Genomic DNA, 27,992 nt, shown 5'->3' with positions numbered 1-27,992 from the left:
GATTTTTAAAAAAAAGTCTTCAATTTACATCTTGAAAGTACATTTTATTTTTTAATTAAATATAATTCCTAAAGTTAGGTAGCAAAATGACAGTGTTTTCAAATTGTTATTTTTTATTTGATGGAAAAATGAACCCATGTTCCCACGCTAATCCACCGAGTTCCTCTATTCGACATGCTCTTATTTTGTAGACCGTTTTCGTCACTTCCTGTTTTGCCTGTATTAAATACTGTGAACTTGACGCAGTGGCTCCATCACACTCCCAGCAGACCCAGCGCCGCTCCGGTCGGTGTCTCACTGTGGTGGCGGTCTGGAGCGGACTCTCTGGACTGGACGATACCGAGGGCACTCTGACGGACCTGAGTGAAGACTGTGAGACGGAAACACAGGTAGGATAGTGTGTGTATTCAGCTGTGTGTGTGGGAGGACGTGCTGTTGATATCATCACTGATGCTGCTGCTGCTGCTTGTGCTGCTGGTGTCTTTTATATGTTAGTGTGCCTGCGAGTTAAAATTAGCACTAAGGGAGGACTGTGTGTACCATAAACGACTGTTACACTCCGTATTATCCACTGTATTAAAGTCAGGTGTGTTTGATAGTTATAAAGAGCAAAAGTCAGTCATTCAAGGGTGATATTGTGAGATACTAACAGTGCTTTTTATGTGGAAGTCCTGTTTTTATCACTTTCTTGTACATCAGAGGGACATATCCTTTTTGCTTCACTACATTTATCAGGGACCATTTATCTTTTCACAGTTTAACATTACTGCAAACCAATAATATTACAGAGTGTATCTCTGGTAGTTCCTGGTCTACTTTGGTGCTTTAATTGGAGTTAAATGCAGATTTTGTACCTATAATAGAGTTTTTCATACTCACAGTATCATTACTTTAACTGAAGTCAAGCTTGAATAATGCAGGCTCTTCTGTAACTGAACTAAATAATCATGAAATTTTAATACTAAATACAATCAGCGCTCAGATCTAAGTGATGCATCAGTAATTTTATGTAAATAATCTTGCAAGAAGACTTAGGAGTGTAACCGTCTCAGGCAGGATTAAGCTTTGTGCTTCAAAAGATCTGAGGATGCAGCCCCAAGAGGAGCACCAACATAAACTTTATTGAAAAAATACAACCCAAAAACTATTTGTCATACAGAATACTGCTTTTACTTTCCATATGTATTATTTTCGTTACTAGTAGTAAGGGTTTTGCACCGGAAACAGCTGTTAAAATTGCTTTACATAGTCACACCATACTCCAATAAAAAGACCTTTTTACATTCTACTAAGCAGGAGTAGATGGTGTACCTCTGCTCAATTGGTCAATTTGCGAGTTAAATATACTGTTTAGCCACTTTATCATACAAACATGAAAGATTTAGGACACAGAGCAACTCCCAAAGTCTCTAGTTTTGTCGATGGAGTTTTGTGTCCTTCAAATAAGTGGATTAAAACCCAATTTTAGTTTGTGAAACAAAAAAATCTTGATCTTTTGTTGAAAAAGCTATCTCTGTCTGCATTATTTCTCTTAGAGCTTCCTTTACTGACTGGTAGCTGTAAACCCTGCCATCTTCATGTTAACAGATGGGACATGGATCAAAATCAAACATCCAAATCCAGGTCAAATAAATGTTTTTGAAACGTGGTTTATGTGGTTACAGGTAGCTCTTGTCATACTGATTTTCTTTAATGTTAAGTTCAAATTAGTTTGAATTAGTTTTTTAGTTATTATCATGGAATGTTGAGAGGAAACGTCATAAACACCAACATAAAAGTCATTTATCTTTCCACCACCATTAGTGTCTGCTTCAAACCCACGCAAGAATCTGTTTTGTGCTATGGACTGGACCCACCTGAGGGGGCAACAATGACATAATTCATTGTCTGGCTTCAGATAAGCACACAATGGGATGATATTTTGGTCTCACTTTTTACAGTAGAAGAAACTTGAGGTGCACCGTCCATATTTATTTACAGTTAATGTGTCAGACACAGAATAAGAATCTGAGCTCATCTGGGACATAAACAAGAACTTTAGGTGGAAACACTTTGATTCATTAAGGATTATTTACCAGCTGCAGACACTGTAAAGATCAGAGTTGTAGTATTTGAGTCTTGGATTTGGGTCGAGTCGCACTTGAGTCCTGGTTTTCAGAGGTAACCAGTCTACTCTGCCACAGCTGACTTCTTTATCTGTGTTAGTGTGTGACTTTGGTGATGAAATAATACAGGTCTTTCAAAATGTGTGACTCACACATAAACTGAGTAACTGAGGAGGAGGAGGTGGATGAGCAGCTCCTGTTCCTGTGTTTCTCAGTGCAGTGTGGTGTGTGTGTATGTGTGTGTGTAGGGGATGATGTAACAGCTGTTAGTGGTTAAAAATCCTCTTCCTCTTTAAATAAAACCTCTGTCTCTGTCCTCCAATGTCCTCAGCCATCTTTAACAGGAGCTGATATTTGACGCTCTGTTGGTCGAGGTGTGACCAGACGATTAGCGTCTTCCTGGCGGTCAGGAACTTTCCACCACAGCAGCATCCTCCACAATAAAATGTATGCAAATGTAAGAAAATAAAATAGTTTAAAAAACTTTCAACAAGGGTTATGCTGCAAGAGGGAGAAACAGCAGGGTGCAGAAAGTCAGTGAGGACAAATACTGATGTGGAAATGTAGCGCTGGTTTAAAGATTTGGAGTTCTGCTGTTTTTTTCCTCTTAGTGTTTCTGCATTTTGACTTTTAATTTCCAGACATTTCAAATATTTTTTCAGAGAGCCTCAGTAAGGCTGCAAAGTCTTCACAGTGTTATGACATTCTAACTGAAGCTGTACTTAAAGAGGGGGTATTCTGCTTTTCCTTGTTTTAACACGTATATAAAGTATTAATGCTGGATGTTCAAACTGAGCATGTGCAGATATTTAAACCACTGCTTATTCATATGTTGTAGAAATCTCAATACTCTGATCTAAAAATAGCTCCAGATCCTCACAAGATGGTCTGTTACTTGTTTTAGGGTTAGGGTTCGGTTAAGGATTTTTAACGAGAGTAGGTCTACCCAAAGTGCCACCCCAAACAGGCCTCCAGAGCGCTGGCCAATTGGAGGAAGTGGAGTAGGGAGCCTTAAAGAGACAGTAGCTAAAAAGAAGTCATTCATACAGATTCTGACTCAATTATTATTTTTTTTAATGCGTAAGAACAGTAATGATTTTTCTGAGCTGTAAATCATGTAAAGCTACTTTGGGGGCATTAGAGGGACAGTTTAAAGCACAGGTGTCAAACTGATCCAGTAAAGGGCCACTGTGGCTGCAGGTTTTCATTCCAACCAAGCAAGAACACACCTGATCCAACAAATCAATCATGTAAAGACAATCTAGTTGATTGATTGAATAATTTGCGTCAGGTGTGTTTTTGCTTGGTTGGAAAGAAAACCTGCAGCCACAGTGGCCCTTTACTGGATCAGTTTGACACCCCTGGTTTAAAGCCTTAAAAAAAACGTCTTTAAACTGCTAAATCAAAAATGTAGGTGACTATCGGGCAAAAACTTTGCTTAAATCAGTAACACAGTTTTTTTTGTTGGTTGGACCGTTTTCCTCTGGACTCCTTGCATTTTTTTAATGGCCACAAGGGGGCCACGAGACACTCGTCTTGGACTTTATTTATTTTATTTACTATGATCTTCTTTTTGATCTTTACAAGATCTCTTGGCTGGTTTGTCACTTGTTTGAGGTGGTGGCCTTAAACACGAAGGTTCTGTCCATAGCTCTTCCCTTAACAGGCCGCCAGAGGTCTGACCAATCAGATAACAGGGGGTTTATGGAGTGGGAAGCCTTAAAGAGACAGCAACTGGAACTAGAAAAGCACTCAGAGAGCGCAGGCCAAGCATACTGTGATTGTAATGCAACACTTTAGTCCTACTTTAATCCTACTTTAATGTTATACTCCCTTTCAGCAGACTGTCTGCTACAAGTTGGTGTTAGTTGCAGGTTGGTACGATAATTTGTTTCCTGACAGTGTTGAAAATTATGATGACCTAGTACATGTCATATTCCAGATCTTAGTATCCAGAATATTGTCAGGATCTGGATCGTACTTTTACATCTGTCAGAAATTATGGTGACCTTGTCTTGTATTGTTTTGCAAAGCAATCCGACCATTTATGGTGGAGTTATATACACAGATGGTGAAAACGACTCTATCTCACAATGATTAAGAATCCTTTAAATAAATCCTGGATCCAGACGGTGATCTGACTGACAAACAGACAAACTCTTCCAAAAACAGAACCTCCTTGGCAGAGGTAATAAGGGATTTCTGGATCACAGGGGGGATTTTTCAGCTGTAAATCATGTAAAGCTACTATGGAGGTACCAAAGTGACAACATAAAACCTTATAAAAGCACAATACCCCCTCTTTAAGTGCAGAATGGTAAGTTTACTGTCAAATGCCTTCTTCCATCCTTTCCATCCCAGTGTTTGAGTGTTAAACTTGAGCCATAAAGAGCGGGAAAGCTTGTTAAAATGAGCTAATAACTGAGCAGGACTCCTGTGGGATGCCTGTGTGTGTTCCTGGGAGGCTGACCAGTTCTCGCAGCTCCGCTCTGAAAGAGGCGTTTTGTGTTAGACCGCCCTGAGAGACAGAGGGACAGAGAGCACACAGGGGGTCGAGCCCAAACAGAGGAGGTGCTGCATATTCAGAGCTGCTGGAGCAAGCCGAGGCTGCACGTTTGTCTCTGCTGAGCTGACAGGAGGCCACACAGACACAGATATTTAATCTCTGTTGGTTTCGGTTTACTCTAAATTCTGTCTAATTTATTCAATAATTCCCCCTACAATATTTGATGTGAGTATCCTTTTGGCGGTTGGATTTTAACGGCATGGAGTCGTCTCTCTGTCAGGCTCTCAGAGGACATTCATGTCTCTCTCAGTCTGGTTTAACGCTGAGTGTGTGGCCTGATGTGTGTCAGCAGGAAGTCTTGATACACACACTCACAGATCTGAAGTGTCCCCGTCACAGCAAACAGCAAGTCCCCCCAAGGAGTCGTCTGATTTAATCATCCCTCCCCGAGAGGAAACCAACACGTCTCCATGAGAACCAGAAATAGGAGGAGGAGGAGGAAGAGAGGTACCTGCTGCCAGCCGGAGGGAGGAGGATGAGGCCCGTCTCCATAGCAACTGTGGTTCACTTCCACCTTTGGTCCTTCAGGATGCTGCTGAAACATCCCTCAGCTTTTACCCCTCCTCTTATCAGGAGACGTTTGATCTTTAGGTTCCATTTCAGCTCTTGAGCACTTGGTGGTGACGTCGTGTTCAGGCTTCAGATAACACAGCTACTAACCAGCACATTTGTATAAAGTCAAACACACTGAGCCTCTGTGGCCGCCTGATGCGAGCAAGCAAGGTCGTTTTCACACGCTGGGGCTTTAGCTCCTGTTATAGAGCGTGAAATCAGCTCACAGCTCGACTCTGACGGAGAAAAGGAGAAGAGGAGGAGGTGACGCTGTGGGAAGAAACAGCTGGAGCTTCACTCGAGGAAAATCCTTCAGAGGTTCAGATGTTGTTGATTCCTACGTCTCCGACTCTGTGAAATGTAGAAAAGTAATTTTGTTGCTTGAGGAAGTATTACAGTAACAGATACAGTGAACATAGACAAACTAAAAGCAGCCAGGGTGAGACTGGAGGAGGGAGAGTGGAGCTGAAGTTACAGGAGAATGTCTGTCACTGGGTTGTTAGCTAAAAGGCTGATTCTTAATCAGATGGAAGATGAGCTAAAATTGGATATAGTGGTTGGAGTTTTGTATCACATCTTAAGTTGTTTATTGAAACAAGTGAACAATACAGCTCAGATGACAAAGTGCTTGTATGACGTGGAAACTGTGATAGCTACGAAAGGAAGGATAACAGACTATTGCCGCTTTCTATGAGACGGATAGGTCCTAAATTTTTGTGACTCGCTGCTGTTTCCACGAAAGCACCCAGAGATTGGAATAGTCGTATTGTTTATTCCAATTCAGGAGTGCCTTTAACGTTACACACAGTTACGATGTTGTTTTTTGTACATGTGCAACTGAAGCAGACACCCATATAACTTTAACGGTAGTCCGACCAAGTGCCCATGTGACCCAAATCCATGCATCACCATGGAAACCAAACAAAAGTAACCAAATGTAGAATAATCAATCAACAAGACAAAAGATGGGCTCCTTCAGAGCCACTGAAAAACAATCTTTTTCTGAGGTTAGGCAAGTTAAAAAAAGCACGTTTGGAATGGCCGGTGTGACTGCAACCGTGCTGTGCTTCAGCACAATTCACTTCTCTGCTTTGTCAAGCTTCAGAGAGGTGGGCTTCGGCTCAGTTTACTTCGTGCACGAGCACAAGCACGCGGACGCCGCGTGTGATCCATGACATATGATCACCACGAGCGCACTGCAATGTCTCGACAATTATTTTAGACAACACGGGGTGTTAGAGGGCTGTGTCGGCCAAAACAACTTACCTTAAGTCCAAAAGTCTCTAAAGTTGAAGCGGAGTTGTCTGTGTCTTACTGTCCTGACTCTGATGAGATCATGCTTCATATAAACAGGCGCTTCACGATGACATAGGCGGGCCATGCGTGTGTGTGATACCCGCTAAAGTCTGGTTCATATTGAAACAGTGTAACCGCTAGCCGGGGAAGAGCGCTGCCGGGGGGCAGTCGTGCGGTTTGGATGGCCAGTGTGACCACACCTTAGTTGTAGTTGCTGTCTCTTTAAGGCTCCTCAGCCCACAAACCCTCTTCACTCTGATTCGCTCCCCCCAACAGACCTCCTTCTGAAAGTTTGTCAGGGACAGCGCTATGGACAGACCTTAGTGTTTGAGGCCCACCCCCCAAACAAGTCATGAACCAGACAGGTGATCTTTATGTGATGACCTCATCATTTCTGTAAGCCCCGTGAAGATCTCGTGCCATTTTTTAAGGATGGGTACCAAATGAGTTTCTTATCAACCAAATTCTGTCTGAAGTACCCAGTACTGACTCATATAAAATCAAATGGTACCAAGTTGCAACACCTTAACGCATCTCTGCGACTATGAGGGAGTGGAAGAGTAGATTTTCCATGCTGGACATGACCACAGCATTGCAGGTTTATGTTTTGAGAAAAAAACATGTTAAATTGGAAAACTTTGAGATTTTATCTCATCCCTACCATTTTTAGAACTGACCGTTTTGATCAGTTTAGCAATGTAGGAGTTTGAAAAACAATCAGTATGAACATCCAGTATTTTTTCTTTTTTTATGCATTTTCAAAACATGGGAAAGAAGAATACCCCCTCTTTGAAGTCAGAAGTCTGACATTTTCTCTAACTTTATAAGTTCATGACTGTTAAACTGAAGATCAAACAGGTAATCTTAGGTGACGATCCAAGCTGTCTTTTGCTTCACTTCATATGTAGAAGATAATTTTCAGCCAATGATTGTAATCATGAAAACCTGCAGAGCAGCACGTGGTGTAAAAACTCAACTTCATCTTCTCTTCCCTGAGTTACTTTGAATACTGGACGATTCCTCTGTTACACTTAAAGCAGGACTTTGTTTGTGCCCCCTGTCTTCAGCAGAGCGTCTGTGCAGCAGTAACTGTGCAGGGCTTTAAATGGATCCACCTGCACACTCTTCAGTTTGAGCCATTTGTTTGTCATTTTCACATCGTGCACACGGACATCTCAGAGTGAAAACAAAATGCAAAACAGGGTTTTGATACGCAGACAGGAGTAAAACAGAAAATGTTTAGTGACACACTGAGCAGCAGCTTCCTCTGAACGCTGATCTGATAATGAAACACATCTGAGATGACATCTGACCTCACTGACGGCTGAAAAACTGCATTTCCGCTCTGAAAATGTGCCGACACAGAGACGAGGAGAGACACTCTTCTGATCTGAACAGCCTCCTTTCACCGCCGTTACCATGGCAACAGAGGGGAGAAGATTCCGGCTGCCATGTGTGGCGTTTGGCACGTGTTGAAGCTTCTGTTTGACTGGGAAGTGGAGGGGATTCATGAGCGCGGTCACAGCTACTGTACAGCAGCCAATCAGAGCTCTCAGTCGTCAGCGCCCTGTGACATCATACTGAAGTAACGCAGTGTATCACTGCCAGTTCTGTCAGCTTTAAAGAGGGAGTATTTTTCTTTTCCACATTTTTTACATGGATGTAAAATAAGAATACTGGAGGCAGATTTCCGCTGCTAAATGTTCATATGTTGTAGGAACCACTGAATGTGTAAACTGCTTTAAACGATTCGTTCTCAAAATAAAACAAGGTCGTTAGGAGATTTTTACCTTCCTGACCAATCAGAGAAGATGGAGCTTTTAGAGTGGGGGGCCTGAAAGAAGCAGCAGCTAAATAAAGTGTTTCCAACAGGGGCTGAAATAAGAGTTTTCTGCTACACCAGTGTGGGAAAAAAAGGGATTTTTTGAGCTGTAAAACATGCAAAACTACTACGGGTGTACCAGTGAGCCAGTTTTATAGGTCCCATATTATGCAAAAATCACTTTATTAATTTTTCTAGTGAAATTTTTTGGTCTTCGGCTTTCCTCCCAGCCCACAAAATGTGATATTTAATGACAAAACCTGTACTAAGTAGTGCTTGTGAATGTAAAATCCTGACCTAAAACGAGCTGTTTGGAATTTGGGGATTTGCCGATGTCAGCTATTCCCTTTTTTGACCAATCAGGAGCAAGTCTGACCTGATTGGTCCACTGGAGTAGATACCCCGAACCCTCTACCCGCCCACCCCCCTCCCCACTGCTGCTCCAGCAGCCATCACAGCTTTGTTTTTGGCTGTAAACAGCCACATAGTTCCATGCACAAGCTTCCCATTGTGGTAGAAGACAGACTAAGTGGCTAGAGTTCATTGATCAAGGAAATGTGCCAGCTACACTCAGTAAAACTGTGCATATGTGCTAGTCACTGTACGGCCGACTGCTTTTCCAACTTTGGACAGTACAACAGAGGGCTAGCGAATAGACTGGTCCTGAATCCAGGCGCATTACCAACCATCCACCAACAAACTTCAGACCCTGGAAATGTGAGTATTTTAAATGCTGTGTGCTGTGGAGCAGATGTAAGAGCTTTTCCTCAGTGTCCCCCCTGTCTCTGTGTTAGCTTCGGGATGCTAACTGTAGCTGCGGTTAGCCTGTTGTTTTAGCCTGTAATGTTATGGTAAATGAGCTTCGCTGTTTTCTAAACATTGTGCACTCGGAGCTCGTGGCCCCGCTCTCAGTGACGCATAAGAGTGGGGCGGTATCAGCGGTGGCTCATTTACATATGAAGGTCACGCCCACTAAATCAGACCATTCTGAACAGAGGGGCTATGAGAGCCTGGAAACAATGCTGCTGTGCTTGATTTATTGGCTTTTTGGACCAAAAACATGTTACTACCATTTCATGAAGACATCAATGATCCATATTAAACTGCTGAGAAGGAGCAGAATATGGGACCTTTAAGACTAAAAACAGGCACAATACCCCCTCTTTAATGCCTTCACCTCCCTCTGCTCTAAGTTTCCTGCCGTATGGAAGACTATATGAGAGACTTTAGGAGTCTAGATTTTGGTTAGAGCAGTGTTCTGTTTTCTGTAGTTTCAACAGTATCGACCAATTAGGTGTTGGCAGGAAAAAAAAAAGTTTTTATGAAGAACAATAAACTCAAACAGGAAACAATGATACAGAACTCTGAGTAAAAAAAACACTGCAGTTACAGAGATATCCGGCTCCACAAGAGGTGTTATTAACACACAGCTGGTCCTGTTGGTACACTCAGACTCTGAGTGGGTGAACATGTCTTCATCTTGTACTCAGCAGCTCTCTAAGTGTGAGGAAGCTGTGGGAAAAGTGTTTATTAAATCCCTCCTGGGAGGTTTTTCAGGTGACTGACAGGAACGAGAGTGTTTCAGTTTGTTTTTATCTCTCTAAAGAAAATGTGTCTCATCTTTGATGTGTTTTCTTTTTATCAGCTGTTTGTTGATCACATCTATATTTAAAGCTCTTGATCTGATGCTGCATCCCTCCTCCTCCTCCTCCTCTTCGTCTTACAGTAACATGCTAATGAAACACAGTGCTGCCTCAAAAATGTTTGATGTCATCCTGTCTCCTTGCAGGCCGATGAAGATGATGTCGGAGAATTTGGAGCAGAGCGAAGATGTCAGTGTCCTGCCCCCTCATGAGGTGGAGCCCCCCAGGGAGGAGGACGGACACTGCCCCCTGCCTTTCAGGTGGGTAACTGCCATGTAGCTACACCAACATTGCAAACACAGATTATTGATTAGTTAAGTTATTGTTTAAAGTTTTAGAGGTGGGATTTAAAATGAGGAAATGAAAAGTCCTTGATTGCCTGATTTTCAATGTAAGATCAAAATAATTGTTTTATTTTTCTTGTCTTTAATAAAATCCCTTTAAGGATTATTAAGCTTAACTTGATCTTGATTCAGAAACAAAGAAAAAACCTAAAAGACTTGATTTATAATCTGTTCAGGATGGTTTCCTCTGGTACTTTATCCTTTAAATGAGCATTAACGAAAGAGCTTAAGGCCCAAACAGTCTGCTCATCTCTGCAACTTAGAAAATTTTTCAACAATCCTGATCTCATGCACATGCCGCCATACGTCCGATATGTTAGATTTCCCAGGAACTAGGGACTTCTGAGGAACTTTGTGCTTTTCAACAGCAGGAACTAGGGTCTATATTTATTTCTATGGTAGTTGATTTGCTCTTTTATACGGCCCTGCTAGTGGGGAAGGAACCTTCGAGAAGTCCAGGAATCAATGGGGGACGGGGCCTGAAAGCTGGATTACCCAGGACTTTGGGCTTCACTGGATACCCAGACAGCTGTGGGCCATGGGAACTTTTAGTTCCTGAAAGGATAGTTTCAGGAACTAAAAGTTCCTGCGTCTTCTGGTCAATAAACATCTATAGCTAGGGGCTAATTAGTGCTAACATAAACAAGGTTTGAATTTTATCACAGGATTGTGAGAATACCTGATTTTTCTAAATCCGGCACTTGTGATACACTCAATTAAAATATATATCAATACAATGTTTCTATTTAACACACAGAGAATGTTTCAAGTGGTGTGTACTGACTAAACATGTTTATTTCTGCTGTTAAGTTAGACTTTTAACATGGGGCTCTATGGGGAGTGACTCACAGCAGGTATGAGCCCCTAGTGGACACTTGAAGAAGTACAGTTTTTGGGATTTGGCCCTAGAGGTTGGCTCTTTCTCTTGTCCCAGAAAACAATTGTTGTCAGGCTGCAGGTGGAAACCTCCGACACCTGCTGGAGGAGACTCACAGCTGGAGTCCAGCACAGTCCAGATGTTAGTGACGCACAAACTGCGAGATGTAGTATGAGACGCTCAGGTTAAACATGATGTGTGTGAGCAGACATGAGAAAGATCCCCTCATCCTCATTAGCATCAACCAAATCCCTCATTAGTCCCAACAATGTGTGTGTGTGTGTGTGTGTGTGTGTGTGTGTGTGTGTGTGTGTGTGTGTGTGTGTGTGTGTGTGTGTGTGTGTGTGTGTGTGTGTGTGTGTGTGTGTGTGCGTGTGTGTGTGTGTGTGTGTGTGTGTGTGTGTGTGTGTGTGTGTGTGTGTGGGTCTGGCAGCAGATGAAAGCTAAGGAGACGTGCAGGACAAACAATACACTGAGAGGGAAAGCCTCCGTGTGTGTCTCACTGCTCTGTTATTCCTGTCACGTACAAAACAAGCTGCAGAATCAGGGCCTGAGTGTGTGTGTGTTTGTGTGCAAGTGTGTGTGTGCATTTGTGTTTGATTGTGTGTGTGTATGTGTGTGTGTGTGTGTGTACAAGAGTGTAAATTTGCCTCCAGCACGTGTAGTCAGCTCACGTTTCTAGGCAGCAGAGCTCAGGAAGAGACAGAGAGGCTGATGGGAAGGAGGTGTGTGTGTGTGTGTGTGTGTGTAGCTGGTGTAAAGGCTTAATTCACTTTTGCTGACAGAGAGTTAACGTCCCCTTGAAATCCACAAACAGCCTCACGCTGAAGGACACAGCAGCATTTAGAAGCAGGTTATTCAGCAGGTTTGCAAAAATAAAAGCTGCTCTGTCATTTTGATTAAACTAACAGGTTATCAGGAGATTGCTTTCCCATTTGACCCTGACACACCTGTTCTTGCACAGTTAATCATGGGTTGAGCGGGTATGATCCACAGGGAGAGGAGTGACTTTGGATTTTGAAGAGGAGTCTGAACACATTTCTAATCTTAAGCTCAAAAATTATGTAAAGAATTGTAAAAGCAACCACTGTGTTACAGTTAACTTAGATCTTAATATTGTATAATACACATTAACTCCATCAGACAAATCCCCCCAAAAAATAGGGTTATTCAGAAAAAAATGCTTTAGTTTTGAATTTAATGAAATAAAAACACCCCATATATTCCTAAACATACTGCCCATAAACTGTAGAAAAGGAGGGATGACACGACAGCTTCCCAGAAGTGATGTCGAAACTTTTGACTTTCTGCAGCAAAGATCCCTGTTTATAACCCAATAAAATGTCACTAGCCTTTAGCTCTGGCTGTATCACTCTATAACACAGGGGTTAAGCTGTTTGTGCTAATGTCCATTCCAACCCACAGTCAGCAGTTATTCTGCAGTGGTCTGTTCAAACTTGAGAGTCTATCAATAAAAAGAAGAGTGAGGTTACGGTAGCTCTGCTTGGTAGATGACTGGCAGGACATAGCTAACCAGGATTTATTGACGTTACACAGCACAGACGTGTCTTAGAGCACTGGGCTGCTAGCTGTGCTAAATATAAACAGCTACTTCACTACTTACAAACTGACAGTGTTTACTTGTTGTCACGTTAGCCTACAGATACGTCAGAGCACAAGGCTAACATATAGCCGGCTCCTACAATGTTTGCTTGATGTCACGTTTCAAACTGTTGCGCTACGTAACTGTACTGATAAATACCTTACCTCGGCGCGTTGTATCCAGTAAAAAGTTGTCTTGAACAAAGAAAATTTGTTTCAATCAGATCTCTTTTTAATCCCAAAACAAACACAGGCCTCGCTAAAAGAAATTTAAGACAGTGTGCGTGAGACTCCGGGCCACAAGGTGGCGAGGGAGTGCAATTAAAATAGATCCTCCTCATAGCATCTTTAAAAACTTTAACTTTATTCTTGGAATTCTGAAATCAAAGCCAGAATTGTTCCTCTAAATATGACTATCTGGAAAAGCTGGTGTTTTTTCCAGGATAAAAAATCTCTTTCCTATGGGCAATAGCACACATTGTCGTGAAGATGTGACTCTTACCAAGGCATGTGTTTGTTTTGAAGCAAAAGAATGGAGAGCTGATCTTTAGACACTACTTTTCTTTGTTCAAAACAACTTTTCCCAGGATACAAGGTGACAAGATGTCAACGATCAAACTTTGTAGACTTTGTTTGTAGTTTAGTGTCCAGAAGGTGAGCAGACTGTTAAGTGTTACTGACAGCCCGAAGCTCTGAGATGTGTCTGTGACATGGTTATGTCCTACCAGAGCTCATCTACCAACTCCAACCTCACCAAGCAGAGCTAACGTAACCTCACTCTTTGTTTTATTGATAGACTCTCAAGTTTGGACAGACCACTGCAGAATAACTGCTGACTGTGGGTTGGAATGAACATTATCTCAACCCGTGTTTTAGCCCGTGCTCTATCACTCTCCGGTTTAGCTTTCGTCACTGCTTCTGTCTTTTTTTCTTTTGTTAGTCCAGCTCATGTGTCCACCACTGCTACAAAATAAATTATTTTCAGCAGAGAAAAAACACAGATCTCTCTTCTCACTGCTAAACTCTGTCAGCTGGTGTGGTGTTGTCATGAGGACTTCGACCTGCTGCAAATCAATCCTGATCGACCTAACCAGGAAGCTGAGAAACAGCATTTAGGATGATAATCTTCTTTTAAATTGTTGATTACGGTCAGGCATAAATCTAGAAGTGAGACTTTTTTAAGATCACTTAGAAACTCCTCACAGCCTTTTTGATCTTTGATTTCTGCCTATAATCTTAAAAGTAGAATTACCAGAAAAAAAAGGAAGACCGAAAAACATAGTGATCCAAACCCTCTTCACATTAAGGCCATGATCGACAGCTGTGCTGACCAATGAGGCTTTTCAATTAACTTTTAAAGGACACACTTTGATGCATCAAGGAGTGTGTTGTAGACATTACAGCATATAAACCTAATAGAGACTGACAAAATCTACCAAATCAACCCTCTGACTTCTTTGTTCTTCTTTTCTAATTTGTAAAAACATGATCTATGTTTGGTGAAAATACATCTGTAGTCTTGAAGTCTAAAGTGACAGTTAACAATGTCATCACAGTAAAATTAAACTTTATGAATATGCATCAATTTCAATAATAACTTTAAGACCAATACTAAAGCTACAATATGAAGAAAGTTTTCAGAATGCAAATGGATTTTATAGGCTGAAGTCGGTTGGGTGATACACTGATAACTGAGTTCAGGTGTTACAGTCACACACACATACACACAGGCTGCTTCTGTAACAGGAGCAGCAAAAACCATCAAATCTGCATATTCAAACATTCAGAGTGGGTCACAAAGAGCTCAGTGACCTCCATGTGGAGCTCTTACAAAATGTGAGTCAGTTTGAGAAGTACTTGACCCACTGGATCAGCCCCAGTCAACTGTGAGAGCTTTGAGCAACCAGGGATAACAACAACAGTTCCTGAGTCACTGAGTCAGAGAAACATGGATCACAGGTCTGCTGACAGAGCTCAGCCTCAGACAAGACTGTGGATTCAAAGAAATCCTCAAGTGTGAGCAGAGAAGGAGGCAGTTTCTGTGCAGGTGGAAAATGATAGAAGGAGATGCTCTAGAAAAGTTTGGATGATGAGACTTGTCTTAACTGCTTTGTCTTTTTGTTTACATTCTTTCACAAGTTGTTTACACACTCTCAAGTCTTTAAACCTTTAAATCTTTTCTCCACTGAGTCCTCCCACAACTGAACTCTGTGCATCAAATGATTTCTGATAAAACTGACCAATGGGGAAAATGGGGAGGTAAGGTCTTTAAAAAACAATAATCTTGACTTCATTTCATTAAAATTAACACTTTAAAACCAAAATTTTGACTTTCCAGGGATTCTGAACGATCTATTTAACCTCAAAATTTTGACTTTAATCTCATCAGTCTAAAATAAAATTCACTATCCTCTCTAAATATGAGAATGAATAAAGAATTGAGACTCTCAGAGAATTCTAGAAATGAAATGAGAATTACCCTATTGTAAATTGAAATTCTGCCTTCCATCTCAGAAGAGATTAATAATGAATGTCAAATATCTTTTTTTAACCTTAAATTCTGACTGTAATCTAAGAATTTTGCCTTTTTCACAGGATCCTAACTGCTTTCTCAGATTTGTCTTTTTTTGCCAAAAATTCGGAAACAAAAGTCAGAATAATCTAGTTCTGTCTCAAAATTCGGACTATTTCTAAAGTGCCAATTTTCTGATTTTTATCTCATTATCCTGTCCTCTTTTTTCATATAAAAAAGGACAGGATATTTTGCATTTATGCTTAAACTCTGGAATTAGAGTCAAAATTATCTGATTCCTCCTTAAATTTTTTCAGTAATGTCACAATTTCTGAAATCGACCCCTTGATGCCCGTTGTTGCAACTTTGCGACATACCCTGTCAAGTCTTGATGCAGCTGAAATGACCTTTGTATCTCAATAATATCTATTGATTCATATTCTCCATCTACCACAGATTACATCAGATCAACGTGTCACAATATATTGGTCAGGGGTGAACTTCTCGTGTCTATATATATAATATAACTTAGTTATAGCTATTGTGTGTCCTTAAGTTAAATTTACAATCTACACTTAAGTAAACATCTGTAAGAATACAAAAACACATTAACAAAACAGACTTTTTTATAGTTGTCAATTAATTCAGGCAGTAGGGGGTTAAGGTCAGATATGTTACTTTTTTTGTCAGAAAACTAAAACTTAAGTCAGACATCTGACCATTTAAATTAAGTTAGCTGCCTTTCTTCTTCAGAGTTTGTAGTCACTGGTTGTGCAGTTTTATATAAAATTTTACTTTTGTAAAGGCTTCAAATCTGAAGTGTCCAGTTGTCTTTGATTTAAAAATAGAAAATAAAGCCCTGGAGTGTCCCTTTGGTGCCACTTTATTGTTCCAGTAGGTCTGTTTTCATGCAGATACAACACATTTTCAAACCAAACAGCTGAATAATTTGAAACATGAGTGTCCAATGGTATATCTTAAATCATGAATTTGCCTTTGTTTTCTCGGAAAAGAGAAAATTCCTTTAGGTCAGATATCTTTAGAAGTTAGAACACTGAGATGGAAAATCGAACTTATAACAAAGTAGATTGGTCAAAAGATAAATTCAGAAAAATCAGAATCAGAATTGCTTTGTCAAGTATCTCAAAAAATACAAGGAATTTGACTCCAGCTAACCACACCTTCTCTGTACAATAATTATAAACACAATAAATATTACAAAAATGTTTTTTAAAAAATAGAGCTTAAGTTGTAAGAAAAACTTAATAATAATAATAATAATAATAATAATAATAATAATAATAATAATAATAATAATAATAATAATAATAATAAATTATATATATGTTAAAATAATATAAAAAAAATAAAAAATAAAAAATTATTAAAATAGTGCACTGAAATGTATGTCAAAGAATAAAAAAAAACATGAGAGCAGAATATGTATTTTTGCATGGTCCTTATTCTTTTCCATAGATTAATAAGTGAACAGAGTGGACACTCATCATACTTAATTTGCTGGTAATTCATCATATAATTCTATTCTTAATAAATACCCTGATCATTAGAGTCTTTTTACTTCTGACTCCTCATCTTCCTCATGACCGAGAGGACTTGCATTGAAGAAACTATTTTTAGTACTTATGCCATGATAAGCACTCTGTTTCATCGAAGTTTTCCACCTCAGTGACTTTTTAAAAGCCTAAGAGAAACGTTCAGCCCGAGTTCAGACGTGTTAAACATGTAAACAACATTTTTCAGATCCGTCTGAGTGTGAACTCGGCCTGTGTCTCTGCTCCACTTTCCCCATTCAGCCCGAATCTGTTTGCATAATTACTCCTTTTATGTGTGTGTGTGTGTGTGTGTAGCTCTTGTGGACTGGACAATCGTTCCATTTACAGACACACACACTCATACACACACAGACACAGACACACACACACACACACACACACACACACACACACACACACACACACACACACACACACACACACACACACATACACAGACTAACCTCCATGCTCTCGTGTACCAAAATAAAACCAGTTCCTGATGGGAGTTCTGGCTTCATCCCCAGTTCATGTTTTTCACACTTACACTCTTCATCTTCACGGTTACAGTGATATAATTTTATTAGAATAATGAAGCATTAACTATAATCCAGCAGATTAACCTTTTATCAGCTCTGATGTTTAATCCACTCTTATCCTCAGAGGAACGTCTTCTCTGCTGTTTTTCTTTTTTGCATGAGCTTCATTTGTTTCTTTCCTTCATCCTCCATTTACGCCACCAATCCTCCATGAAAGCTGACCCGTGTGTGTAAGCTTGTGTGTGAAGGTGTGTGTGTGTGTTGAGTAAAAACAAAGCTCTGAGGATTTGTTAAAGTAACGATAAACACACAGGAGCTGTTGGTGAAGGTGGATTAAATGTTGGAAAAAGGGAAACACGATCAGCCTCAGTAAATCTCTCTGAGCGGATGTTTTCAGTAAAAACTGAAAGACCTGCCCCTAATATTTATGTACCTCCATGTTTATTTAATCTCATGTCCTTGAAGCATCTCACTTTGTATCCACCTCTTTGTTTCACCGCTCGTCGCTTTCAGTGATAACAGATGAAGGTCATCATCTTTGAAACATTGAGGAACAAAAGTGAAACATGTTTTTGATCCAAATGATTTGAATATGACACTTTCATACCCACAGGATCACGAATATTATGTGAAAAGGTCAAACTAAGGTTGAATTGAGTTTTTGTTTTTTCTAACTGGCCCTAATGGGCTCCCGTACTACTCTTTGCTGACTGTAAAACTTTATTCAAAAGTCAGAAACTTCAGTGACTAACTTCTGTGACTTGTTGTTTCCTTCAGGCTGCAGCTCATCGATGATCTCTCCTATGAAGACGTGAAGAAGTGCTACAGAGGATCAGTGAGTCCAACAACACAACTGCACACAAAGAAAATAGTGATACACAACCACACATCACACAACTTTGCACACGCAATGACACATAAAAACATTCAACATGAGGCACATGACGCATGACATCACACAACTTCTCACAACAACATGCAAAAATAAAACATTACATCAACACAATAACCACACAGCTGCACACCATAACACACAACAACAGAAAACAATACACTAAACTGAAAGAAAATACACAAAAACACACAGTACTCAACACAACATATTAACAGCATTACTAAACACAAGAACACCACATGACAGAAAACTACACACAGGACATAAAGATACACACATTAACACACAACACATTACTACACACAGCAGCACAATGATAAATTGCACATTAGCAAGTGCTACAGTTGATCTGTGTGTCCAACAACTTACAACTTAACCGAGTAGGCCGGGACCCTTTCGTATGGGGGCCAGACTTAAAGGGGACATATCATGCTTGTTTCTCCTTTTCACTATGCCAGACTAGGATGCCTGTAAAGCATTTCTGCCCTCAGTACAAGTCATTTAGTTCCTTCATTGCCCTACAATAGCGTTCTCAATATCCTCATTTTAGGCCATTCTGAAGATCTCGTTGAAACACTCCGTTTCCAGAATGACCTCCAGTAACCTCGCAACGTCACAGCCCTTTGTGCTCTGATTGGTCAGTTCTATCAGAGGGGCGGAGGGGGTAGAGACAGGGGGCGGTTTTGCAGCATGGCAGTATGTACAAAATCGCCACATTGGATGGGGCAGACCGAGCGAGTTTGCTTTTTGCCAAAACTTCACCGTAAAGCATTGATAGCGCTAATAAAATGGCAAAGTGTAGGATACGTCCTTTTGTATTGGACCCCGAGTCAGACCCGGACGGTTCTGCAGCTCAGGAGGGAGAAAATCCACCTCGACACAGATCATCTCAGGACGCTTCAGTGTGGTGAGTCAAACCGGTACTGTAACATGTATAGTTTATACCTGGAAATATAGGCAGACTTCACCAATAAACTATTTCTATAACAGGGCTCCATCCTGCTCCTTCACTTTTCTCTGTCTGTTTTATCCATCACGCTGAAAGTGTAGTCTAAAGATCGCCTCTACCGTCAGTTCATCACTATGTTATTACCACAGCATTATTGTGGTCCAGGTTCATGGTGCATGTCAGAACAAGCATGCAAATATCACAGTCTCACAAGTATTACGACGTCTGCTAAAACTACAGTGTTTTAACTGCTAATTCACCATGTAAAGCCGAGCTGCTCAGCAGAGCAGAGTCCCTGCATCCAGCACTCAGCCAGTCGGCTCTTGGTGGGTGTATCCCTCGTTCGGTGGTGGTTGGGTGACTAACTGACATCACAGAGGAGGAGCTGCTTTATCAGATTACTCCAATAAAAAGAAAGGATCCTTGTGTCGTCACGAAGGTCGAAATCTTGCGGCCAAATGTCAATGACCTATTTTCAGAGGCATCAAATCTCATTCTAGGATATCAGAAAAAATACAATATCTCATTTTTGAAAATTCAGGGGGTGAAAGGTCTTGTTTTCAAATTTATTATATTATATGTAAGTATTAAACCAGGCATCAGCATGATATGTCCCCTTTAAATGTACCAAACCGAGCCAAACCGTACTGAACCAACCTGGACCTGGACCAACCCTTGGTGGAAACGAACAAACAGCAACGTTCATCAACACAGCACAATATAACACACACAAAAACACACACAGCCAGACAAAGAGAACTGACCCAAACATGACAATATAAGATCCCAGAACACCACACCTACGGATTCATGTGCTTGATACACACACACACACACAGACACACACACATACACACACACACACACACACACACACACACACACACACACACACACACACGCTCTGTATGTAGTTGTTCAGAGATGATGGCTGTCAGCAGGAGTCCTTTCAACATTTTTTTTACCGTCTGCAGAAGTTTCCGGCGTCTGTCTCGTCTCCATGGAAACACAGTCAGGGGTGTGTGAGAGGGACAGGCAGGCAGACAGAAACATTAGACATAAAAAGTTTAAAAACACTCATATGGACCTCTGGATTTGAAGATGAACATGAGTTAAATTTAATTTTTTCAAACTATGATGATCCTCAGCTCAGTGTGTGTTTATCTGGTATCTGTAGAGCTGAGTATTTGGATCTGAATCATCACCACAGATCATCAGAGAAGACATGATCATAAAGCTAAATCAAGTCAATGAGACAAACTGTCTTTTAGTTTGACCCACATGTTGAAACAGGAGTTCCAGCAGGCGTGGATCTGCGCTGTGTTGTTTCAGTCTTTGTTGGTTCAGACAGGAACAGGAAGGCAGGAAGTCTCTGTCTCACAGAGAATAAAGGCTAACAGGTGGACCAGAGGGGGGCCTTTTTATTTTATTTATTTACATGACACAACTTCTGGCCTATATTTCAGAAAGCTAAACAGAGCTCAGGCAGAAAGGTTCAAAAAGTAGCCTCTAAACTTTTCTGTCACGTTTTGGATCCTTACTTTTATCCATCCAGTAAACACCTTCTTTAACAGGAGTGTGCGTCTTTGTTATTGTTGGTGACATGAAGAAATACTGACTATTTCTGTGTGACTTAGTCTTGAATTTATCAATTGTGTTGACCTTTTCTCAAAGGGGTATTTCAGTATTTTTAAAGTTGGGTTGCATGAGTTGTAGTAAATTTTCTTGCCATAGTTGATGCCAGTCACCTTGACCCCTTAAAGGAGTAACAGCTAACAAGCTAGGCTACAGCTTAGTGTGGACAGGGCTGAATCTGCCACAAAGAATCCAACCCAAACATCATTTCTGTTTAAGTTCACACTCTACTGGGAAAATCTTAAGCACTTTGCTTTGCCACCACAGACACATTTGTCCACACTTTTCTACTTGCAGAGCTCTGATCAAAATATCAGATGTATGCATTTTGTGACTAAAGCAAAACAATCACAGTTGAAAACTTGAAAGACAAACTTCCATTCAGTTTAATTTTATGATTTAACTCCTGTATATAGAGAAAGGCCAACTCCAAACTTTGGCTTTCAGTACAGCCAGAAGAGCACATATTATGTGAAATGTAATGGGCCTAGAATGGACCCCTGTGGCACCCCTTTGTTGAAAGATGAACCATCAGTGAATGTCAGTGTTGCTGCCTAAAGCCTGGTTTTTACTTCTGCAATCTGCATCAGATTGTTGCTGTAGTCGTGACGCAGTGGTCCAGACGAAGCCAACAAACAACTCCTTCCAAATGTAGCTACTCATCAATCACTACAAAAACTGAAATCTTATCAAGTGTTTTTGTCTTGTTTTAGTAACTTTTAGTAAGACCCTGTTACAGGAAAAAAAAGGAGGAGTCCTTGGTGAAGATGAAATGTTTGGCCTATGTGCGGAAATTCTGGAAATGTTACAATAAGAATCACAATCCTCCACAATAAACTTGCGGTACAAGTTGATTCACTGCAAAAACTAACAACTTACCAAGTTTTTTTTGTCTTATTTTCTTTTAAAAATTTCTTATTACACTTGATATGATCCACATTCAACTGACTGGTGTAAAAAATGTCTTGTTTCAAGTTATTAAAAGACAAAAATGAGGTCTAACAAGTTAAAAAAAAATGCCAATGGAACAAGAAAAATTTGCTCGAAAATGTTCTTGAGACTAGAACAGTGTCTTCATACAAGAAACTTTTTTCAGTTTCATTGGAAGATTCTTTAATTGTTACAGGTAATTCAGACCTCATTTTTGTCTTTAAAAAACTTGAAATAAATTTTTTTTGGACTTGTCAGGTGGTTGTGGCTCAAATTGAGTCTAAAAAGACATTTTCTACGAATAAATAAGACAAAAACACTTGATAATATTTCAGTTTTTGCAGTGAATCGACTTGTACCGCAAGTTGATTGTGGAGGATTGTGTTTTTTATTGTAACATTTCCTGAATTACCACGCATCGGCCAAACATTTCATCTTCACCAAGGACTCCTTTTTTGTCTTGTGATAGTTGCTGTATGATAAATGGCAACATTTATCATACAGCATTGTAACATAATACGATCAAAATCGCTTCAAAAAGGAATGCAGAAACATGGCAAGACCAGAAACAAGCAATCTTACACTCACGGTTCTTCCCTCATGTGTTTTTGCCAGAGAGCAGAACGCAGGAACCAGGCTTAAGGTTTAATGAGATTACATTTTATTAAATACAGAACCATTAATCAGCAAAGTGTTTCTGTGATGATTGATTGTCCCCCCTCTTGTTCTTCCTCCACAGACAGTCAGCAAATACAACTCTCAGTACCACAAACTGTTCCAGACTGTTCCTAAAGAGGAGATCCTGATGAAAGGTGCGCACTGTTTACCTGCTCTGTACAACACCTGTCTGAACCCAGTTTGAACATATGTTCTCCTTCATCTTTCTCCTGTAGTGTACTCCTGTGCGTTATTAAGAGACATCCTGCTGCAGGGACGACTCTACATTTCCAGAAACTGGCTCTGTTTCTACGCAAACCTGTTTGGGAAAGACATCAAGGTGAGCGAAGGATCTCAGTCCTGCTTCACCACCTGTCCTTTCTGATGTCATGATCAGCTCTGTAGGAACGTTCATTCACGTGTAGAGGAGGTTAACGACCGGTTTACATACATGAGCCTCATATGACTCCAGTGTTCAACCTGTGCATGTTCTGTGTGTTTGTGTTCAGTCTAGACCTCTGTTTATTCTCTCAGTGCAGAGTCCAGGTCAGAGGTCAAAGGTCACCTCACTATCAGAGCCAGTCCTACAGGAGAAAATAAAGCTAAAGTAATTTAAAGACAGCTGTACTCCCTCTGAGTCCACACTGACCTGCTTATGCTGCAGCAGAGGCAACAGGAAGTGCCTGCTCTCCCTTTCACAATAAAACGTAGCTTTCCTTCTGTTCTTGTTGTGCAGGTCTGTGTGCCTGTCGTGTCCGTGAGGCTGGTAAAGAAGCACAAGACGGCTGGTTTGGTGCCAAACGGGCTAGCTATCACCATGGATACAGGGCAGAAGGTACTAAAGCCGTCAGATGTGGAGGTTTTCTTTTTATTTTTTCAGTTTAATATTTCAAATGGACAAACAGTGACATGGTTTCCTCCTGTGTGCCTCTGCAGTACGTGTTTGTGTCGCTGCTATCCAGAGACAGTGTGTACGACGTCCTGCGGAGGATCTGCACACACCTGCAGGTCTGTGGTTTTACAAAAATGACTGTAAAACACTGCAAAAACTGAAATCTAAGCAAGTTTTAAAATCTTATTTTTAGTTAAAATTGTTCAACAAGTTTTCATATGAGCCACATTCACCTGACAAGTCCAGAAAAATGTCACATTTGAATATAAAAAGACAAAAACAATATCTGGGTTGCTTTTTTGTTGTCTTTTTGTATCTTTAAATAACTCATTTTTTGGACTTGTTAGGTAAATGTGGTTGTATTAAGTCTAATAAGACCATTTTTACTAGAAAAAAAGAGATAAAACTTTCTCTAATGCCAAGTTTTGTCGTGTTTAAGTGACTGTGTCTCTGTCTGCAGGTGAACGGGAAGAGTCTGAGTCTGAAGCAGTACCTGGAGGAGCCCAGCTCTCTGTCGATGGTAAATTTACACCCAAAACAACCTCCTCCACACACACACTTGCACACATGCGAGGAGTCAGTTAAAACAATGATTTTGGGGAAAAGAAACATCCGGTTTACGTCAGAGGGAAAGCAGCTTATAAAACCCTCAGAAACAGAAACCTGTCGCCGCTGTGACGATGTAAACTGATGTATTTGATCTGAGTCACCGGTCAGTGAAACAGGCTTAGAGAAATACCAGGAGCTGTTGTTTTGGTCGTGTGTGTGACCTTTGGTGACCCCTTCATGCTCTGTGGATAAGAGGCTTTCCCTGTGCTGCCTTCAGGTCCCACTAAAATACAGTTTATCTAAAATAAAGACATTAGCAACACAAGAAGTGGTAAGATATGACATTCAATCAGAAAGGAGGATGGATGCATTTTTTGGGGACTTTTTTCAGTGGCGGGTTAATCCACAGAGGTTGAAAATTAACTGAACATGAGGACAAAATCAACACTTGTAAAGTTTTTGTCATTTATTTTGAAAGTGTACTTCCTTTTACTGCATCAGGACGAGTTTCCAGAGGTGTTGAAGTGGAGGAGGAAGCCGTCGCTCCCCGCTGTCTCCTCATCCCTCCCAGACCTGCTGGGAAACTCCGCCCCCGGCCTCGCCACAGACGCACCTTTCAGCACACACACCCTCACAGGTGCTACAGTCACATTTCATTTTTTCGACTGTTGAAGATAGACAAACATGAGATTTTGATTTTGAGTTGTGTTTTCTGCTGTTGTTATTTCACAGACAGCAGTTTGGAGACGGAGAAGATCCTGCTGACAGAACCAGTACCTGAACTGGGTCAAACAGAGTACCAGCTGCTGAAACTCTTCATCCTGCTGTGAGTCCAACAAAGCAACCACCACACAGAGAAACATCCAGACAAGATTACAGGCCGTGAAGAGTCTGATCCTTTAGTCATCATTCGTGTGACATAAAACAGGAAGTGTTTGAAAACTAACTGAAATATTGTGTGTGAGGGAAGATGACTTGAGAGTGGTGTGTGTACAGTGATGTAAGAGCTGTTAGTGATTAAAAATCATCTTCCTCTTTGACAAAAAAACTCTCTCTCTGTAGAGATCATTTCTGCAATGTCAGACATTTATAATAATAATCTGAACCTGTCAGAGACAAAAATGACAACTTTAAGCGTGTACACATAAATTTATCACCAGATTCAGAGCTGAACAACTGTATGGTGGTGAAAAAAAAAATCAGAACTGTAAAATATAAGCCTGTGCTGCCCCCTGCTGGATGACATTCTGTGTGGTTACACATGATACGACAGCAATGCTGCTGTTTCACAAAAGATTAGTTCACCCAGATTTTCTTCTCAAGTCTCAAACTGTCTTTTATATGCACTAGGAGTCATGTTTTACTTCAATATGAAGTAATTTATGCAAAGTAAGAGGTGGATTTAACTGTTTCATCAGTTTGGTTTAAGAAATTTATACTACATATTGACTGATGGACTGTTGGGAAATGAGAATTAGATCAATTCTTTTTGATTAAATCAAATATATATATATATATATATATATATATATATATATATATATATATATATATATATATATATATATATATATATATATATATATTTATATATATATATAAATATAGATATAGATATAGATATAGATATAGATATATAGATATATAGATAGATATTTTTTTATCACCATCTCTATATCACTCTGTTCCTCTCAGTGTCTTCCTGCTGGTCCTGTCCTCGTGCTACCTGGCCTTCAGAGTTTGTCGTCTGGAGCAGCAGCTGAGCTTCCTGAGCAGCCAGCCAACTCTGAGAGAGAGGTACAGTCAGAAACCAAGAGTTGGGCTGTGGAGCAGTCATGAATCTTTCTGTTTCTGCTTTCTAAATAAAAACAACAGGCGAAGATAGAACAAATAAGCCAACCACAGGGACTGCACGGACTGCACACAGCAGACTGGTAATACTGTAAGGCCCCAACAGAGGGCACTCATGTAACACTAATAATACCATTCCATATATATGAAGAACTTCAATTTTACAAAAATAGAAAAAAGGAAAAAAATCAGATATCTAAGGACTATAGTCAAAATCTTACGAGATTGATTATTATTTTATTTTACTAAATTAATTTATGCATTTACACATTTACTTAAATTCCCCTTTAGTTTTTTCCAGTAAATGTATATTTTTTTAATTAATTATTATTTTAGCTACTGTGTTTTCTCATTTGAATTCAAGATGGCGTTTCCTCAGTCCTCTAATTCTGTTTTCTGTCAGACTTTCCTTTTTATGTCTTTGTGTGTTTGAGTGAGTGAGTGTGTATATTGAATGGGGTTCTTGTGTTTTCATTTTAATGCAATTATGCAATTTTCTTCTTTTTATTCCACATCTTGTTATTTGACTTCATTTTTTTCACATGTAAATCACTTAGTATTAAAAAGTCCTTTGTGGAAAGTGCTATACAAATAAAGTTTGATTGAATGATTGATTGATTGAAGCCGTGCAACTGTATTCTCAATATTGTAACATCATTCCTATAATACAACAAACATATTCTTTTGATTTTGAAACTGTATTATCAAAGTATTACAATTTCATTCCTCTGATTTTTACAAATTAACTCTCAAAATATTAAGAGCCTATTTTTATCAAATACTGCAATAATCTTGCACTTTTGTATTCTCTAACGACAATATATTCTGCTGTTTTAAAACCATTAGAATAGCACCGCTGGCAAATTAAGGCAAATAAACGCAAATGGGGAGCTACATTAGTCTGTCTCAGCATGAACTGCCTAGCCCTTTCAAAATTTAACAGACGTGCTGAGGGTAGCTCCTTACGGTAGTCAAATTTTTTTGATTGACGTGAAAGTAATGTGTTTAACTTCTCATACTTTATTTTGGATCAGGGTATTTCTATTCCAAAATCATGAACTTTGTTGCCTCGGTTTTTTAATGTTGTTTTGCCAAGCTCCAAAAAAAAGAAAAACAGAATCCAAGCTGACTTGATGTTTTTTATCTGTTTTCAGGTGTGGAGAGGTGCCTTGCTGGCTGGCCAATCAGAGGACAGGAACCTGACACTGAAGCCAATCAAAACACAAAGAAGAAGAAAACTTGCACTTACATAGACTTCCCACTAGGGGGCAGCGGTGAGAGGAGACAGCTCGCAGGAGCAGACAGACCACTGTGTCAGCACCGTCAGCAGCTGAACTCTGACCCCGCAGCGACCTGGTTACAGTAGAGACGTCACTATAGTCAACCGAAAACAGTAGAATGACCTTTGACCCCTGAGGACAAAGCTTTTGAGTGGAGGATCAGAAGCCACGTAGAGTCAGGAGGCCAGAGAACAACATGATTTAACATAAACGAGATGTAGATTTTTTTATCCTGTGAAGCAGACTGAAACAGTGTGTTAGTGTATGTGTGTATGTGTGTGTGTGTGTGTGTGTGTGTGTGTATGGATCCACATTTCTACTAACACACAGTGACTGTCGGGTCTGTGTAAGTAGTTCAGGTTACATTTATAGTCATGTAGACTCTTAAGGAGTTGATAAAACAGGTCAAACATGGGGGCGGAGCTTCTGTTTTTTAACCGTTTTTTATTCTCATGAATGTGACTTAAACATAAACTCATGTCTGCCCTGTAAACATCATACAGAATTATATTCTGAATTTAAAGCACTTAGATTCAAAGGTTTTCTAAGGTCATATTGAGAGAGAAAAAATGTAAAAACTACATTACCCATGGGCCTCAACTACCTAAAGTCAAGGAGGAGGGTTCAGCGTTGAGCATTGAATCTCTGGTGGAGTTAATCTGAGAGTGAATCCATCACTTTGAGTGAATATGATGTTTTTATTTATTAAAGAAACTCTTCTGTGCCAAATCTGTGAAATGAGAGTAAACTGTTAGTACTGTATGAAGTAAAGACTTTATATTTGATGCTCTGAGAGGATGGAAAAGCTGGAGGAAGTTGAGTTGAGTATTTTCTGCATGAGGAGGAGATGTTGTGCTGTTTGAATGTTTGTAAAGAAATTGGAGTTTATTTTTTATCTCATGTACTTCTGCCTGTAAGAAAAGAAACTAATAAACACATTTTC

General features: G+C 40.0%; 1 protein-coding gene across 1 annotated transcript; it reads left to right on the top strand.

Moving 5' to 3' along the window:
- Positions 1-230: 230 nt before the first annotated feature.
- On the top strand, positions 231-27,992 carry gramd2ab (GRAM domain containing 2Ab). The gene is made up of 12 exons (XM_074676812.1): positions 231-389; positions 10,131-10,244; positions 18,189-18,246; positions 22,560-22,632; positions 22,714-22,817; positions 23,214-23,312; positions 23,414-23,485; positions 23,830-23,889; positions 24,420-24,555; positions 24,651-24,744; positions 25,614-25,715; positions 26,924-27,992. The coding sequence occupies exons 2-12, from the start codon at positions 10,135-10,137 to the stop codon at positions 26,970-26,972; spliced, it is 957 nt and encodes a 318-aa protein (XP_074532913.1). The 5' UTR covers positions 231-389; positions 10,131-10,134; the 3' UTR covers positions 26,973-27,992.

The sequence above is a fragment of the Halichoeres trimaculatus genome, unplaced genomic scaffold (assembly GCF_033239565.1).
Source record: "Halichoeres trimaculatus isolate MK-OKI-2021-1 unplaced genomic scaffold, fHalTri1.1 fHalTri1_scaffold_10, whole genome shotgun sequence".
Lineage (NCBI taxonomy): Eukaryota > Metazoa > Chordata > Actinopteri > Labriformes > Labridae > Halichoeres > Halichoeres trimaculatus.
Note: the sequence above shows the minus strand (reverse complement) of the source record. Positions and strands in the feature narration are given on the sequence as shown.